The 14,830-nt window shown below is 42.3% G+C and overlaps 1 protein-coding gene across 2 annotated transcripts in view; it reads right to left on the reverse strand.

The window, feature by feature from the left end:
- Positions 1–14,830, reverse strand: part of l(3)76BDm (trafficking protein particle complex subunit 8 homolog l(3)76BDm) — a 196,524-nt gene that overhangs the window by 30,513 nt on the left and 151,181 nt on the right. The window contains exons 11-14 of one of the 2 annotated variants that reach the window (XM_080281518.1): positions 13,213–13,325; positions 5,779–5,964; positions 3,330–3,577; positions 1,139–1,234 (exon numbers count right to left, since the gene is read on the reverse strand). In XM_080281518.1, the coding sequence (XP_080137644.1) occupies positions 1,139–1,234; positions 3,330–3,577; positions 5,779–5,964; positions 13,213–13,325 (643 nt within the window). Of the gene's footprint in view, positions 1–1,138; positions 1,235–3,329; positions 3,578–5,778; positions 5,965–13,207; positions 13,326–14,830 lie in introns of both variants that reach the window. The other variant, XM_080281519.1, reaches the window with a different exon arrangement.

Below are 14,830 nucleotides of genomic sequence, written 5' to 3' on the forward strand. Positions count from 1 at the left end.
GGTGTTGTCAGGCGATAATTAGCCAATTCCAGCTGTATGGCACTATCACTTACCTTATTTCTTTTTTGTATATATTATTTGGTATAAGAATAGGGCATAGGGCTTATTTCAATGGATGAAATCGGTGGAAAATTCCGGGGAAGATTTACTTAGCGCAGCACGGCCGGGCAGGCGAGAGGAGAGGGTAATGGAGGGGAGGTAGGGAGGGGAGTCAAGAACAGGGAGAAATGGCTAAATTGTCAACAATGGATGGGAGTACAGATGAGATTAGGAGTGCTGGCTAGTTTTGGACATTGGCAGTACTGATAGATGATACAAGCCACCACTTGAAAGCCCGGGCGAATTCAAAATAACACAGAATCACAAAAGTGACGCCCCGCGGTATGATCCCTTGCTCCCATGCATCATGAAAGTGACGCCCCGCAGTTAAGGGGTTAAGTAAGTAAGTAAGTCACAAGATACAAGGTAAAATCAATTACACACACAAAGCAAAAGGAAGCTGACATCATCCAAGATGCTGAACAAGAAAAGCCAAGTACCAGGAATGAATGAGACAATATAGCTGATGCAAATACGTGACTATGGGGACATCAGACACCCATGTCACTCAAACACTGAATCATTCACTCAAATTTCTAACATCATCCAAGATGTTAAAGAAAAGCCAAGTACCAGGAATATCATCATCATCATCATCATCCGGACCTCCTTTCCCACCCTAAGGCAGGGTGAGGAGTAGCAATATCCAGACAGCCCAAGTTTGCCCAATCCAATGGGCCATGGTTCCATTCACTCATTACTCAATGTAGGGATGCCTTATGGTCTCTATTCTGAGTGACAAGGCAAATAGTTTCCTATACCCAGGAAACCATTTACTATGCTGGGCGGTAACCATATTACCGGGGCTTTTGGCCGGATTAAGTGTCCCCCAGATTCCCCTATCTAAAATCACTTAATCGTGGCAATTGTTTCAGAGTACCAAGAAAAAACACAACATATGGCTGATGCAAATACATGACTATGGGGACACCACACACCTATGTCACTCAAACACTGAATCATTCACTCAAACTTCCATCTACAATCACACCTGTTTGGCTTCAATCATAACACTCTATTTTTAAAATGGATATATTACCTGGTATGTTGGCTTTCAGGACTGAGATTGAGGAATGTAGTGAGATGGCATCCACTGCAGTTATGAAGGTGTAATAAGAATTCCAGGCAGCACAACCTGGAAGTCACAGTTCCACATAATTGGCAGTCAAATATAACATGGAATACGAGGCCATCCCTGAGAGAACTGTGCAAGCACCATAACTAAAATGTTAGAAAAATAATCTGAAGTTTATTGATTTTTAAAGTATGGTTAACAAATGAGCTAAGAAAGCTAGATTTAAGGTCTATTTTTTGTTCACTCTGAAGTTTATGGCCCCCAATATTAATGTTTAGATGAAGTTAACAATCTGACCTATATTCTAGCTCTTACTGGCAACCAATATAACTAAGTTAGAGATAAGGTAGTTGGGATTCTTGGGATGGCTGAAGATATACCCAGCTGCCCAATTCAACACAAGACGGAACCTTCTTAAGTAGATTATTTTAGGAAAAAATAAATAAATAAAGGTGAGTGAAGTGAATGCTAGAATTATCGTGGCATAAGCCTACTAAGTGTGGTAGGGAAGGTATATGGAAGAATTATTACTGAAAAAGTAAGAGAGAGATAAGAAGTCCTAGTGAGTGAGAAACAGGGTGGCTTTAGGAGTGGCAGAGGATGTGTGGATCAAATACTGTATTTGCAGTAAGACAGTGGAGAAGGCATATGAGAAAGACTATAAGACGTTTATGGCAGTCATGGATCTAGAAAAAACATACGACAAAGGAGACGGAGAAGGATTGTGGAAGGTGTTGTGCATGTAAGGCATAGATGGTATGCTGCTAGGTGCCATCAAGAGTTTTTATGATGGTAGTGAGACATGTGTATGGGTAAATGGGCATCTAAGTGACTCATTCACGATCAATGTGGGCATGCAACAAGGTTGTGTGATGTCCCCATGGTTGTTCATTATGTATATGGATGGGGTGATGGACGAAGTGAAAACATGAGTAATGGAGAGAGAGATGGCATTGGTAATGAATGGTGTTGGATACAATATCTCAAATTTGTTCTATGCTGATGATGCAGTGCTACTTGCAAATACTGGACAAGAGTTGGTAGACTAGTGTAGAGTTTTGCCGATGTCTGCAAGTGTCGTGCTTTGAGAGTAAATGTAGAAAAGAGTAAAGTGATGGTTATTGAGAGAGAAGGTGACTCCCAATGTGATGTTACTGTGAATGGACAGAGGCTGGAATTGGTGAGAGAGTTCAAGTACCTGGGCACAGTGATACAAAAGAGCAGAAAATGTGCAAAAGTAGTGAATGGTAGAGTGACACAAGGAAGGAAAGTACCTGGTGCTATGAAACCTTTGATAAAAAACAGAGGCTTGAGTATTGCAGCTGCACAAGGCTTACATGACGGAGTGTTAGTGCCAACTTTAACGTACAGATGTGAGGCTATAGTGTGGCATGAAAATGAAAAGTCAAGGGTAATAGCAGTAGACATGGGAATGCTGAGGAATGTATGTGGAGTACAGAGAGTGGATAGGATATGGAATAATGTGATTCGTGAAAGATGCAGAGTAAGGAAATCTGTGGATATCAGAATCGAAGAGAGTGTCCTGAGATGGTTCGGTCATGTGGAGAGCATGGATGACAATAGAGTGATGACAAAGGTATGTCTGAGCGAATATGAAGGAGGGAGGAGGCGAGGTAGGCCAAGAAGAAGATGGAGGGGTATGGTGGATGAGTGCGTGTGGAAGAGACATATGGAAATTGATGAGGCTAAGGGACTGACGAAAGACTGACCTGGCTAAATGAATTTTGTGCAGAGAAGTGCATAACCAGGGATTTGGCACCCCTTTTCAACATGACAGCATTCGGACTGACCTTATGAGACAGGTAGATGTGAAGTTACAGAACGTGGTGAAATGTTTTTGACCTATCTGATGGAGCCAGGATTCTGTGGGCTTGAATGATGAGTGAATGGAAGCGTGGCCCATTGAATTGGGCAAACTTAGGCTGTCTGGATGTTGCTACTCCTCACCCTGCCCCAGGGTGGGAAAGGAGATCCAGATGATGATGATGATGATGATGATGATGATGATGATGATGATGATGATGATGATGATGATGATGATGATGATGAAAAACAAAATAATGCCCATGAACACAACAAAGTATATCTACAATCTCAAAGCTAAAATTTTTACAATCATACACCTTCCACTCACTTATTGGCTGTGAAGTCATGTTGTGTGGGGGTTGGAAAATCAGCTGTGATTTTCACCAGATGCCTTTGTTTGTCTGGTGGTGGAAGAGGCGAGGGCAAGAGTTGAAGAGGACTTTCTGGGATGATTCTAATAGGGGGTTTCTCTTCCTCCGGGGCACCAACAGTCTGTCCAGGAACATTACGACTCTCACCTAGACTCTGCGGGTGAACACTGTGCTGCCCAAACGTAGGTCGACCACCACGTTCTCCCTGAAAGGGTAACAACCAATTCAAAATAAAAAGGACAGTACATTTTGACTGAACTGGAAGTACATATTACAAACATAATTATAAACACTTTAATATTTAACAACACTCTGCCACCTCATTACTGGTTATCATCATCTAACCCAGTGTTGTCCCATGAGGAGCGTAAGAGCCCGGGGCTAGGCAAATGGGTCCTCTGACATTTGAGATGAGAGTGACCAACCTCACTCATCCCCGAGTGGCATTACGTGAGCAAAAAACCCCATCGACCCCTTGCATATACACCTTTAGAGGCCCAATCTGATTGGAATGCCTTAATTACCCACTAAATCACCAGGCCATTACTGGTAACTTGTTTAATTTAAACTTGGCACCAGCAAAATCACACTGACTTTGTCAAAATACAATACTCATTCTATTTTTACCTCTCCAACATTTCTACTAATATAGCTGTTTCTGGAACTTTCTTTGGATACTAAGTAGGTCGAACATCTTATAAACTGGCTCTCTGACTGGTAATATAAGAAAAAACAACTTACCACATGGATGTGGGAAGTAACTCCATCTTGTGCAGTACTTGTGATGAGTGGGTACATAAGAAATGTAGTGGTATTTGAGGCAGACTCAGAGACAGAGCTGATTTTGTGTATTCAGTATGTTGGGGAGAGCTGTACAGATTGTCTGGCATGAAAGGATTGATCTTGCTGGTGAGTCTCTTGAGTATGTGGAAGTTTTGTTATCGGGGGGACATGTTATGTGCTGGAGGTGGAGCTGGAGATAGCTTGTGGCTAGGGTATGGAGTAGGTGGAGGAAGTTCTGGGATCTGTTGCCTCTCCTGACACTGAAAGGGCTCTCCCTCTGTGCTAAGGGATCTATGTATGAGGCATGTGTTAGGAGTTTAATGCTGTATGGTAGAGAGACCTAGGCAATAAAGGAAGGGAATATTCATCGGCTCCAATGTACAGAAATGACAATGATTTGATGGATGTATAGTGTGTGTGTGTGGGGGGGGGGGGGGGGGTGGCTAGGTTTACAACTGGACAGTTGACATCACTGAACAGGAGTGAACTATGTAACTCTGAGATAAGCTCAGTGTTCCTCAAAGTTTGTCTCAGAGTTGGTGATCCTGGAACTTCAAAACTGCATTACTTGAGGCTTGAGTGTACAGTATTTTTTGCTCAAAAAATTTATTCATATCACAATGAGTAAAAACTAATTTCTCTTAGATAAGAAATTAGGCAAAAAACAAGTGTGACGGAATTAAATCACTATTGGCAAACCTGGTGAAGTCTGGTGAGTGGTGGTTACCAATATAGCATGCCAGTGACCAAGACCATGTGTCAATCACTGATCATCATCATCATCATCATCATCAAATCCTATGCTGCTCCATAAGAAGCATAGGAGCCCGGGGCTAGGCAAATTGGTCTTGACATTTAAGATGAGAATGACCAGCCTCACTCATCCCTGAGTGGTATTATGTGTGCAATAAGTGCCCAACCATCCCTTGGATATAAACCTTCACCAGTTCAATCTGGTTGGAGTGCAATAATTACCCACTAAACCACCAGGAGCCAAAATTTGGTTATATGGTTACCACCCAGCATAGTAAATGATTTCCTGGTGTACAGGAAACCAATTGGCTTGTCACTCAGTGTTGAGTCAACCACACGCAGAAGGAAGAAGAAAGCATGAAGGTAAGAAGACAGAAGAGGGAATGTAAAGTCACCCGTGGCCAGAAGGATGAGGAAAGAATGAAGGAAAGTAAGACAGAAGAGGATGGAAGGTAAGAAGGATGGAGGAGAGGAAAGGGCAGACACCCGAGAGTAGCACCCTTCCACAATTTATATACTGTACAGTATTTAGATTCTTCAAGCCAGTAGACAAATTAATGTTTCTTCATTATAATATGTTACACAATAATGTATTCATGCCAAATTTTTGTTATACTGTCATAAATAACAAAGAGAAAAACAAAATGTAGGTGATGGTGGAGGCAAGTCACTGTTAGGCAACTGTGGTTACTGATGTAGTTGTGGTACTCAATGAAGCAAATATTTTACCACTTTCTTTTCCTTCTGCTTCATAATTATTTTACATTTAATAAATGACACCTGTTTTGAGCTGTTACTGTTTTTCCCTATTTTTCCTGTCATTCCTGTTGCAGGTTTCCACCTAATAAAAGTAACTTAGCCTAACCTTACCTTCCAGCAAAGTGTTATGACAGTGTCCAGACTATTGACTGCAAGGATATGATGGGCATCTTGCTGGGCTTGAGAAGGGGGAGGAGGAGCATCTGCACTCGGGTTGGGAGGCAGAGGGTCAGCCAGCAGGTCGAGCAGACTAATACGTGTCCTCAAGGAGAAACGCCACCAACAATCACTAAGGGCCTAAAAAAATTTGCCAAGAAAGTAGTGAGGCACTAGGGCAATGCTAATTATCTGATATGGAATAGTTTATACTGACAGATACTGGTATTTAAGATATATTTCCATCATATTTTAAAAACAGCCTTGGCTATACTGGTGTGTACGCTTTGGTCATCAGGTTGTTCGATCTTCTGCACCATTTCAGATTAGTCCCTTTCCCATGAGATCTTCACATGTACGACCTCACCCCATGTTATTTTACATCTGCCCCTTTCAGCATTAATATCCATAATCCTCCTCACCTAGATACCCTCTTCCATTCCGAATCTGTTTTAGGCAGGGTTGGAAAAAATCTTTTTTTTTTTTTTAAATAATTAAATCAGATTTTTTTTATTTAAATCAGGCTTTTTTTTAAATCTGATTTTCTTTTCCAACTCTGTTTGTGCCTTTGGGAATTCTGTCAAAAGAGTACCATACTGGGTCTTTATTCCTCCCACTTGCTGCAATGCATCCATTATGCATGATTATATATCACTGTTCAAATAAACAGACTTACAAAATTGAAAATAATAATGTGAATGGGACGTCGGAGTAAGGCAGTACACCACAGGCTAGCGCTTCTTGGTATGGGGGAGGTTACTCACACTGTCAGATACTGAAGAAAGTTGCCAACTTGTCTTTTATATTTGTCAAATTAGGATCATAATCATTAGATTGAATCATGTTACTGTGTATTCAAAGAAGAGTTTAGTTCATATGTTAATACTGAGTATAATCACATTTATTTGTTATTATCAAAGAGTCTTTTTCCTCTGTTTTTAATATTTGCCATGTAACAAAAGGCAATCACTGGTGCCTGACTTGATCAAGATCAGTACAGAGAGAGTACAGGCCAAGCAGACTTGATACATCTGTACAATACACATCCATCACATTCTCTGTCTTCTTCATTATTACTATTTATATTAAAAAAAAAAAATCCATTTTGATTTAAATCAAAATTTTCTTCGCTCTGATTTAAACTGATTTAAATCATATGATTTAAATAATAACAACCCTGCTTTTATGTGATTGTGGAATTAACTAAGGTAAGGTAAAATTACATAAAAGTAACCCAGGCTGGCTGCCTGGCATATCCCTGTTAACCCATGATATACTCAATTTTCAATACAGTACAGTATTTCAATGTGTGACTGGGTTTTCTCAAATGCAACCTGATTATAGAGCTTAGGTTTCTGTATTTCACTTATAAATTTGAGGCGCAATAAAATGAAATAAACAATACAGAACAATTTTGTTACTCTTCCCTACCATGAATTAAATATGCAAATGTGCGAAAACACCATGACCTAACCAGTATGCAGCTATCAGCTGATCCTGTAGCAGTTACCTTTCTTGTCAATGCTACCACTGCTACCAACTGTTGGTCCACATATTGCACTGACATAACTGTTTGAGGCTATTACACAAATGTATACTGGTAATAATAATAATAATAATAATAATAATAATAATAAAAATAATAATCTATCTATCAATCTATTGCCAGACCCCTCAATCCCGCTTGGGATGGCCACAAACAAATCGCCTCCATGTCGCCCTGTCCACCGCCATTTCACTGCTCTGCTCCCAACTCACACCCCCCTCTCCCATATACCTCTCCACCCCATCCTTCCATCTCATCCTCGGCCTCCCCCTCTCTCTTCCCCCCTCCACCTCACTCACATACAATCTCTTCGTCAGTCTTTCACCCTCCATCCTCACCACATGGCCAAACCACCTCAGTGTGTTCCTCATAACGCTTCCTATCACATCCACATCCACACCACAACGCTCCTTTGTATCCTCATTCGTCAGCCTGTCTCTCCATGTGACTCCACAGGCTCCTCTTAAATAACTCATTTCCACTGCTCTCACTCTTGACTTGTGTCCTTCCAACAACATCCAAGCTTCACTTCCATAAGTTAGAGTTGGTATCACAATATAGTCATGTAGTAACTTTTTCTCTTCCATGCTCACTTCCCTGTTTCTTATCACTGCTTTCAAAATAATAATAATAATAATAATAATAATAATAATAATAACAAATATATATCAAATCCCAAATTTCCCAGTAAGAAATGAATTTTCATGAGTAATAAAACAATTTGATCCGCAAAAAAGATATCCAGCAAAATCAAGTACGTACCAGTACAGCTATACCCAGGTTTAACGATCTAATTAGTTAGGTAAAACCCCATCGTTAAGCGGGGTATCGTATATCGGGGTACTTTTAACAGTAATCCCTCTAATATCCGAACGCCCAATATCCGAACATCCTCACTAACCGGACATGATCGTCCCGGGATCCAATATTCCCAAAATGGTCCGAAAACTGCAAAAAATTAAAAAAAAAAAAAATGAATTTTTCCCGCCCGTAATTTGAACTTGGCGCGCGCGGCACGGGACAGCTTTGTTGTGGCGCGTCATTCCTCCAACGTCTGATAAAGCGCCGCTGCATCCTCCCCACTTTCCGCCTGTCTCTCATTGCGAGTGCACGCTTGTCGTCATGGCTGCCCACGTGCTCGCTTTTGTGGTGGTTCCTTCCCTGCTGCAGGCACTCCTGCTGCTCTTGGGCCTCCTATTAGTGTGTGTGATGATGGCCCCGCCGCCTGAGAAGAGGAAGAGAGTGGTGCTGACTCTGGAGAAGAAACGGGAGATATTGGAGAAAGTAGATGCGGGGTGGTCTTCTTCTCGCATCCTCCGCGAGTTCAACCTGGCCCAATCTACTTTGTTCGATATCAAGAGATCCCGAGACAAACTCATGCAGTACACGGCTGACTTCTCGTCGAGAAGCAAACGCAACGTGGAGAGGAAGGTGATGTTTACTCCCAAGTTTGTTGAAATAGACTGCTCCACGTTGATTTGGTATCGCCAGCAACGTGCTGCTGGTGTGATGGTACGTGGAACGGAGCTGACGGCCGCTGCTGAGAAGTTCGCCAAGCTTCACGACGCCCTAGACTTCAAGGCATGCGAGGGTTGGCTCTTCGCGTTGAAGTTACGGCATGGCCTTACCAACCGTAAAGCTCATGGAGAAGCTTTGGACGCTAACGAGGATGGAGTTGACAAGTTTCGGCACAAGGTGAAGGGCTTGATCGACAGGGAGGGCCTCACTCTCGGTCAAGTCTACAATGCTGACGAAACTGGTTTATTCTATCGCTCTTTGCCAACGAACACTCTAGCCAAGTAGACAGAGAAGCGTGTACCTGGCCGCAAGCTCTCCAAGCAATGGATATCTGCTTTGTGTTGTGCCAATGTTAACGGCATGCACCGGCTTAAGCCCGTTATTGTTGGCCGTGCAGAGCAGCCTCGGTGTCTTCGTGGGATGATGGATGTCCTTCCTGTCATCTAGTACCATTCTTTGAAGGCATGGTTTACAGCTCAGATCTTCAAAGACTGGTTCCACCGCCACTTCATCAAGGAGGTCATACATTACCAGACGAAGACACTGGGAATCTCGCACAACCAGGTAAGAGCCCTCCTTCTCCTCGACAATGCACCTGCCCAACCGTGCGACAAGGACTTGGTGGCTGAGAATGGCCGGATTAGGTGCATGTTTCTGCCACCTAATACAACTGCTCTCATCCAACCAATGGACCAAGGAGTGATCGTGGCAACAAAGCGCCTATACCGAAGGAAGTTCCTGGACGAGGTGATGGTTGTTCTCGAGGACGAGGACGAGCGCAGGGAGGGATGGGACATGCGAGGCCAGCGGACTTTGGAAAACCTTTGCCGCTACAACATCAAGTCTGCAATCTACAACTGAGCCAGTGAATGGAAGGAAGTCCCTGTCAAGACTCTAGAAAATGGTTGGTCTCGTCTGCTTCTCGGAACGGATGTGGAGTATGATTTTCTAGGTTTTGACGTGGATGACTTCCATGCACGGATACGTACGCATGGCGATGATGTTGATGTGGACGATGTGCGTGAGTGGTTGGATGACAACGAGGGCGATCCTGGGTATCAGACATTGTCTGATATCGAGATCGCATCTTCAGTTGCAGGTGTCAGTACCAAGCTTGAAGATCCCGACGAGGACGGCGACGATGATGCAGACTCCTCTCAGCATGACATTACTCCAGCCATCCCCAAGCTGAGTGCACTCCGGGTACATCTAGAGTTCGTTCTTGACTACCTGGAACACCCGGACTGCAACAGGGAGATGGGGCCCTTGGGACTTGTGGAGGAAGTGCGTGCTTTCAGGCAGTGCATCATCAATCGTCAGAATCGTCGGTCCTTGTGTCAATCAACCATTGACAGTTTTTTCAGGCCCGTGACCCACGCTGTGCCCAGCCCTGGCTCCACTCCGTTGCCTCCCCAAGACAGGCCCTCATGCTCCGAGCCACAGCCCAGCACATCAGCCACGTTGGAGTCACCGCTCAACGTGAGTTTGCGTCTGTCTTCAGAGTCGTCTGCAGTGGGTACGCCATCACCACGACCCAGCGACGCACCCCTAGGTCACCTGCCAGTGATACTCTCGGACTCTGACAGTGAATAAACAGCAAGAACTTCTCCACTAGACCACACGGGACTTTACAGTGTTGTGCAGTGAAAAAAACAGTGCGTTTTGTTAAGGATTTACAGTTGTGAGTGAGAATACAATATTGGAACAACATTTAATGTCCATAGACTTGTTTGTTTTTGCTTTAGAAAATGGTTAGAAGAGTGGGAAAAGTTAAAGTGCAGAGTGCAACACTTAGTAAGTTATAATGGAGCATAAGTTAGACAAGAGTGCACACTGTGAAGAGAACGGACTTCTGAGTGCGACTGACTAAGTTCAGTGCAAGACTTCATGAACAGTGTACTGCAAGTGCTTCAGGAAATCCTTCTTACTGTCAGAGTCCGAGAGGAGGTGGTTATTCATCGAGATGGCCATGGACTTGCTGTAAGTAGGCAGAATGTTTCATACTGTACTTTTTTCCATACTATACTTACCTCAAACACCTCATTTCACTCTTTAATGTCCTTTATTGGTGTGAATACGGTGTTAGGAGCTATGCATGTGCAGTAGGAAGGTGTTTTTCTGAGTTAGGCTAGGTTAGGGTCCATAAGTACCAGTCCAGGAGCCAGGCACTTGTAAGTACCCAGAATGTTGAATATTGTATGAACCTACCTCAAAACCCTCATTTTATGCTTCTTTTGCATTTGTTTCAGTCTTTTATGTGCCTTATTGGTGTGATTTGGGTCTTAAATAGGTGCTATGCATGTCCAGAGGGAGTTGTATAGGTGTTTCTCTGAGTTAGGGTCCATAAGTACAAGTCCATAAGCTGGGGCCCAATATCCTGACAGGACCACTATCCGGAACTGCCTATGGCTCTATTACGTCGGATATTGGAGGGATTACTGTATTTCAATGTGGACCGTTTACCAGCCTTGGGTTTTCCTCCAAACCAAGTACAAAACCCACCCAGATGAACCCAAAAACAGGTTTCCTCCAAACCAAGTCCAAAACCCACCCAGATGAGTCCAAAAACAGGTTTAAAGGCAATCTAAATGGCCTAACAGCTGTCAAGGAAGCTAACCTAAGCCTAACACCTGTAAATAACCAACAAATCAAATCTGAATATCATCAAATATAAGTCTGGAAAAAATAAAGCTGTACCCCAAAATGTCAATGTGCACCCCACCTATGACTAAAACAAAGTAATCTAAGTCTAAAAACAGTTTATAAGTCAACCTAAACACACAATTTTTGTCTATCATTAAAACTGGCAAGAAAAATCAAAACCCATCGTTAAACCGGGGTTTGGCCATTGTTAGGTGGGGTATGGTGCAATTTCCACCCCCCTCATTAAGCCGGGGTATCGCATCTAGGGGTATCGTTTATCGAGGTATTACTGTACCTGAAAGGACAAGATTCTACTGCTTAGGTTCTACTCATGTTATGATGAACTGATGATACTGACCTCATCACACAGTATAGGCAAACAAAACAATGGAAACAAGCATTATAGGTAAGTACACTTTAACGGTATCTGAAGTGGCTTTACATGATCACTACCCATCCACCCATCCATCATCCAATCCTGTGTCGCCCCATGAGGAGTGTAGGAGCCCGGGGCTAGGCAAGTTGGTCCTGACATTTAAGAAGGGAGTAATTTACACTGGGAAATTCTGAGTGCTGTTGTTCTAATAGTTATGCCAGATGATGGATATGCTGGTTGAGGGTTTTGTCAGCATGAGGCAGGTATGTAGCTGATGAATGTGCTTATTTATTTTATTTTGGCTAATGCTAGGCTAACTCATTCAAATATGAAAACACCTCTGACTGACTTGGGTAAACAGCTATCTCCAGTTCAATACATTAATGGTAAACAAATGCTTCTCAACCCTTTCAGTAAAAGGGTTCTCTCACTTCCCACAGACATGAATCTGAAATACGTTTTCAAATCACAATCATTAATAAATCACTCCCCACTCCCTCCACAGAGGGACATCCTTAAGTTTTTCAACTTACACTGGACACTAAACATGATACCTGTACTCCCTCAGCTCATCTCCTCAGGCATCTAAAACTCAATGCTCTGAAAACATCAGTAGAACATTTGGCCAACAGAAAGAATTACTGAGAACTTTTTGAATCATTTTAGCCATACTAATTAAATAATAACATAACAAGTTTGGTTCCTGCTGCAATAACTAAATATAGTATGCAGAAAACTATATACATTTATATATAATATATAATGACATTAGATCTGAGTACAACAAGCTGTAAAAAGAAAGCATGCAGCTGGTACACCTTATTGGAATTTATCAGTATTTCTCTTTATCCAAGGAAATCAATTTTTATAACAAAGTGAGGCATTCACAGCAAATTTTGTCATTATCAGTGAAGAAATAACACAGATACACACAATATCATTACCTACATGGTAATAAGAAGTAAAATCAAATTCTCTACTCTGATTTCTCAGGCAACCTGAAAACTTTGTCGAGCAGTAGAGCTGACTTGTTTGCTGATCCAGCTGGTCAGAACAGCTGACTAGAATCTTTTTGGCTGTGAAATCTAAATTCTGATTTTCTGCATGCACTATCTTGCATTTCTGCAAGTAGCTTTTGAACCTCTCACTCAAAATGATAATGGACGACAGTCCTGTGATAAGCTACCTTTACTTATTCTGTGGGGAAAAAAATTAATTAATTAAAAAAAATAAATAAAAACTTAGTGCCTCCATCCAAGACCTAGTCATAACACTGCATCATACAGTAAATGGTGTATAACCTTACCTGACCTCCTTCAAAGAGAAGCTGAGAGAGAACCATGGAGTCCTTTTGTACATCAAGCCATTGTACACATTTGACACACAGGTGACATGACTCACCAATCCTAAGCTCCTGAGCTGTTGAAAAGTACGGCAAAATTATAATGCCCATACCTTGTAAAACATAAGAATAAAGTATAAGTATTATATGTATTTTACCTAAACAGAGGAAGCATCTTCAACTAACAAATGAAGGAAATTTTAATGAGTTCACATTAAGGTAGTACATAGAAAAAAAAAATGAAACACATCAAACTGGAAGAGAGTTTTATTCCATAATATTTTTTTTGGCTAGTGCAGAATTCCATTGCTTTTGTTGTTGTGACACCAGGCTCATCTGAACATGAGCTCAGAGGACTAAAGACCAAAGTTGCCTTTCTCCTACCATCCACCATCCCCTTATTGGGAATTGGTAGGGAGTTAAGGATCAATGCTGTAACCAAGCAGTACAGCTGCCCAAGTATATTGGTGTCACAGCATGAAGGTGTCCCTCTCCGGCACCATTCCTGTATTAACTGCTTGTTACTGCTCAGAGAATAAAGACTACAACTGTATGAATAGCTTGAGTACTTAGAGGTATGCAATGGAGAAATGCATACTATTTGAGGATAGGCTTAAAAAATGATATATCAGCAGGAGTGAAGCTTTTTAAGTTACATGCTGCATACATAAGTAAGGAAGAGATAGACTGAATATGGCACACAACTGCCAGGAAGATAATGACAAAAAAATTAAGAAGAAAACATAGTCACAAAGAAGGTAAAGTTATCCTTATGATATAAAGATGACTAAAGTGATAGTTGTAAATGTACAGTTTAGTACAGATGAGTTAACAGATGAGTTTGAGAGAGTGTGTAAGAAACGGAATCTAAAGGTGAATGTAGGGAAGAGTAAAGTGATGGTCTTTGAGAGAGGTGAAGTCAGTGAATGTACAGCGAGGTTGGATGGTGAGGAATTGGAAAATGTGAGTACGTTTAAGTACTTGGGTAGTGTGATGAGTAAGGATGGAGGTTTGGAGGGTGAAGTGCTTGAAAGGGTACAGCAGGGAAGAAAGGTTGCTGGTTCCTTGAAAGCAGTGATAAGAAACAGGGAAGTGAGCATGGAAGTGAAAAAGTTACTACATGACAGTATTGTGATACCAACTCTAACGTACGGAAGTGAAGCTTGGACGTTGTTGGAAGGACACAAGTCAAGAGTGAGAGCAGTGGAAATGAGTTATTTAAGAGGAGCCTGTGGAGTCACATGGAGAGACAGGCTGACGAATGAGGATATAAAGGAGCGTTGTGGTGTGGATGTGGATGTGATAGGAAGCGTTATGAGGAACACACTGAGGTGGTTTGGCCATGTGAAGAGGATGGAGGGTGAAAGACTGACGAAGAGAGTGTATGTGAGTGAGGTGGAGGGGGAAAGAGAGAGGGGGAGGCCAAGGATGAGATGGAGGGATGGGGTGGAGAGGTATATGAGAGAGGGAGGTGTGAGCTGGGAGCAGGGGAGTGAAATGGCGGGGGACAGGGCGACTTGGAGGCGATTTGTTTGTGGCCACCCCAAACGGGATTGAGGCGTCTGGCAGTAGATAGATAGAT

Source organism: Coenobita brevimanus, chromosome 89 (genome assembly GCF_032717465.1).
Source record: "Coenobita brevimanus isolate Jiangsu-jjx chromosome 89, ASM3271746v2, whole genome shotgun sequence".
In the NCBI taxonomy this organism is placed as follows: Eukaryota; Metazoa; Arthropoda; class Malacostraca; order Decapoda; family Coenobitidae; genus Coenobita; species Coenobita brevimanus.